Genomic DNA, 3,988 nt, shown 5'->3' with positions numbered 1-3,988 from the left:
AGGTATATCGACAATTCGGCGATTGACCCTGTAGCGCGGGTAGAGTACGGAAAGGTTGTGGTGTGGTTAAAAACACACCCGTGGCTGGTTTTCTGCGTTGATCCGGAAAGCCGCGACTGGATTGTCCATTTGGTGGGCGAGAGCGGCCGCCATTGGCTAGAAGCGGTTGCTCGCACGCCGGCGGGCGAGAATCTACAACAATATATATAGAACGGACAATCCAGTCCATATATATATATATATATATGTATATATATATATATATATATATATATATATATATATATATGTATATATATGTATATATATATATATGTATATGTATATATATATATATATATATATATATACATATATATACATATATATATACATATATATATATATATATACATATATATACATATATATACATATATATACATATATATATATATACATATATACATACATACATACATACATACACACACACACACACACACACACACACACACACACACACACACACACACACACACACACACACACACACACCTGGTGTTGGCGCAGTGGTTAGGGCAGCAGCTTGGGATCCAAAAGGTCCTGAGTTCAAGCCCTGTTGGGCCACTGAATTAATACACCAGGGGGTTGACTCAGCCTGTCATCCTTCCGAGGTCGGCGAAGTGAGTACCAGTATACTGGGCCGTTGTATACCCCGGTTAAAATAGGTGTACCATATCCCTGTGTCGTAAGAGGCGACCAGGGTTGCGTCAGGAAGGGCATCCGGCGTAAAAAAAGACATGTGCCAAATCACTATGCGGATCATACGGATGATCCGCTGTGGTGACCCCTAACGGGAGCAGCCGAAAGAAGAAGAAGAAGAAGATGTATAATATATATACGAGGTGTGTTCAAAAAATATCCAACCTTAATTTTTCGTGCGTAAACAAATGAAGCTAAGGAGGCGTGGTTTGGTACACGTATGTAGGCGATCCTAATCCGTATGCGTGAATATTTTCCCGCCTGCAGAAGCTGTCAGTCGCCGACAGACCGCTGATGAGTGAGGAAGTGTAAGTGAGCGCAGTCGGATTTTCGTTTTTGACAAAATGACGGATCACTGTGGTCTCATCGCCAGTGATCACTGTGTGGAAGAAGTTGGGATCGCTGTTCACAGTCTCCAGCATGTCCTGTGCGATCTCCAAACGGAGTTGCTTCTGCTCGATCGTTAGCAGCTTTGGCACGAACTTCGCTGAGATTCTCCTTAAGCCCAAATCCTCAGTCAAAATGGAATGAACGGATACAATGCTGACGCCCGCCTCGTCTGCAAGTCTCTGATCGTGATTCGACGATCCTGCATCAGCATGGTCCTCACTTGGTCAATGACGATCTCATTTTGGGATGTTGAGGGCCTACCAGAATGTGCTTCACTTTCCACTGATGTGCGACCATCTTTGAAGCGGTTGTACCACTCTTTTATCTGTGTGGTGCCCATTGCTTCGTTCCCGAAGGCCTGTTGAATCTTGCAGATCGTTTCCATTTGGGAATCGCCAAGCTTTACACAAAATTTGATGCAGTGGTGTTGTTCATGTTTTTCCGTCATTTTGTCAAAAACCAAAATCCGACGGCGCTCACTTACACTTCCTCACTCATCGGCGGTCTGTCGGCGACTGACAGCTTCTGCAGGCGGGAAAATATTCATGCATATGGATTAGGATCGCCTACATACGTGCACCAAACCACACCTCCCGAGCTTCATTTGTTTACGCACGAAAAATTAAAAAAAAAAGGGATATCGATTTATCGATTTTTTCGAATATCGGAAGTGTTATGGAAAAAATTTATAGCCAATGACCTAAGTTGGACCAAAAGCCATAATCGTACTGAATTTGAATGGAATCCGTTGGAGTTTGTGAAAATGCATCAAAACGAATTTTGAGGGGCCTCTGAAGGAAGACAATAATATCATGAGTATATGTGCCAAATCTTGTTTCATTTCATGCAGTAACAAAAATCTGATGGAACAAAGAAAGGGGCGTGCCGAAATATTAATATGGATGTGTGTTTTTATATATATATATATATATATATATATATATATATATATATATATATATATATATATATATATATATATATATATATATATATGTTTTATTTAGATATATATGTGTGTTTGTGTTTATACATATATATATATATATATATATATATATATATATATATATATATCTCTATATCCTGGGGTCCTGAGTTCAAATCCTGCTTGGCTGTTGAATCAATACCAGGTGGGGTTGACTCAGTCTGTAATCCTTCTGAGGTCAGCAAAATGAGTACCAGCTTACTGGTAATCAGGGCACTGCATCAGCAGCACAGCCGTGCTTCCAGAAAAACGATGCAACCAGCAGGCACAAGCTGCATACGAAACAACAAACTACTACAGCTTATTTACCAGACCTAATTATTCTCACCTCAGATGTGGAATATGTTTGTCTCAAGTCTTTCACAAACTGGTTGGTCAGACCTGACGTCCGACTGAAGTGAGCAGGAATTTCTAATTTGTTCATACTCCCGGCGATAACTTGCCTCCTATTTGTCAAAGACACTGAAGGATGTTTAACATTGACAAGCCAATGCCAGAAAGCAGGACACCCGGCTTAATGTCTATCAAAGGGACGGAGCACTTTGTGATGCAACTTTCTGCTTGCGAAGCGTCAATCCGACAGTTGCTTTGAGAATAAAATGCAGGATTATCATGTGAAAGGTGAATGCACTACCTCCTCACTGTTACACATCTATGTTGCACACACCAATGATGTAGAGGGGCAGCACTTGGCCGCGTCGCAAGTCTCTCGAGTCCAGCACCCGGTACCAGCCGTTAGGGAAGTGCGGCGGGATGGACCCACGACGATGCCTCCTTCGAGTGAGATTCTTGGTGTCCCAATCCCCGCAATGCGTCCTCCTGGGCAAGTATCCCACGTCGTAGGGACTGCGGCGCACATCACTGGGACGGCAGCATAGTCGCAGCAGAAAAAGGTGTGCGAGGAACACCAGGAGCGCTATCCCGAGCGTCCAGTAAGTCCACCTGTCCGCATCGTGATCCCACATCTGTCACGCACGTGCTCGAGTTAGAGACGAGAGGCAGAGAGACGCGAGGAGCCCCAGACACGGAATGGGGAATGGCGATTCACGGGGCACCAGACCCACTGGAGCTTCGTATTCCCCGCCCATACGCCCACAGGAGAGCAGGTAGACCCTGTTCTCCCATCGCAGGTGCCATCCGCGTTCTACCTGCGGGGCCAGTGGTTTTGATAACATCGCATGCTCTGAAGCACCGCTGACCCTGAACACCTGTAAAGTGAAACTCTTCTCTTTGGGCACCTTGAAGAATTTTGCATGGAGCAATAAATACATAAACAATATGGAATGGAACTTGGATTGATTTTTTTTTTTCATGTATTCGCCATTTGCTGGACGTTTGAACAAGGAACCTCACACACACACACACACATGTGAAAAACTGCGATCACTGGAATATGGAAGTAGAGCACAGGTGAACAAACCTGTTCCTTACCTGTTAAAAAAGAAATCCTACAGCACAGCAAAGGAAACCCGAGCTCAAATTGTAATTGCTTTTAGCTTGTGCCATGGAACCGAATACGAAGACATCGGGGATAACAAGAACTTAGATGATCAAAAAAAAAAAAAGGAAGTGATAACCACAATGAAGGTGAATCGATACCTGTTTCATCGTGATACCTACGTCTGAGCTTCATTCTACTGCTTTCCTTTCTGGTCCTGTTTTCTTTAAATGGATTTCGTCCTTGTGTGTGAAGGAGGCCTAAGGCATAATTTAGTGGTGAAAGGTGATTGTATTCCATTATGTTTGGCACTTGTTCGGTACCATTGTTATCGCAGTAAAAATACGAGTTATTCATATTTCACAGTAGACTGGATTTTATTTTCAGCCTCAAAGCGATAATCCCACATCGGAGTCGAATGGCCTTCC

At 43.2% G+C, this 3,988-nt stretch overlaps 1 protein-coding gene across 1 annotated transcript in view; it reads right to left on the bottom strand.

Annotated features, from left to right (window-relative positions):
- LOC147035495 (cholesterol 7-desaturase nvd-like) overlaps positions 1-3,191 on the bottom strand; it is a 45,435-nt gene extending 42,244 nt beyond the window's left edge. The window contains exon 1 of the mRNA XM_085848493.1: positions 2,790-3,191. Within this exon, the coding sequence (XP_085704619.1) occupies positions 2,790-3,087 (298 nt within the window). The 5' untranslated portion in view covers positions 3,088-3,191. The remainder of the gene's footprint in view (positions 1-2,789) is intronic.
- Between the last annotated feature and the right edge of the window lie 797 nt (positions 3,192-3,988).

This window comes from Eptatretus burgeri, chromosome 1 (genome assembly GCF_056783735.1).
Source record: "Eptatretus burgeri isolate ZD-2024b chromosome 1, Ebu_testis_v1, whole genome shotgun sequence".
NCBI classification, from domain to species: domain Eukaryota; kingdom Metazoa; phylum Chordata; class Myxini; order Myxiniformes; family Myxinidae; genus Eptatretus; species Eptatretus burgeri.
The sequence above is the reverse complement of the archived record's forward strand: the minus strand, read 5'-3'. Positions and strand labels throughout refer to the sequence as shown.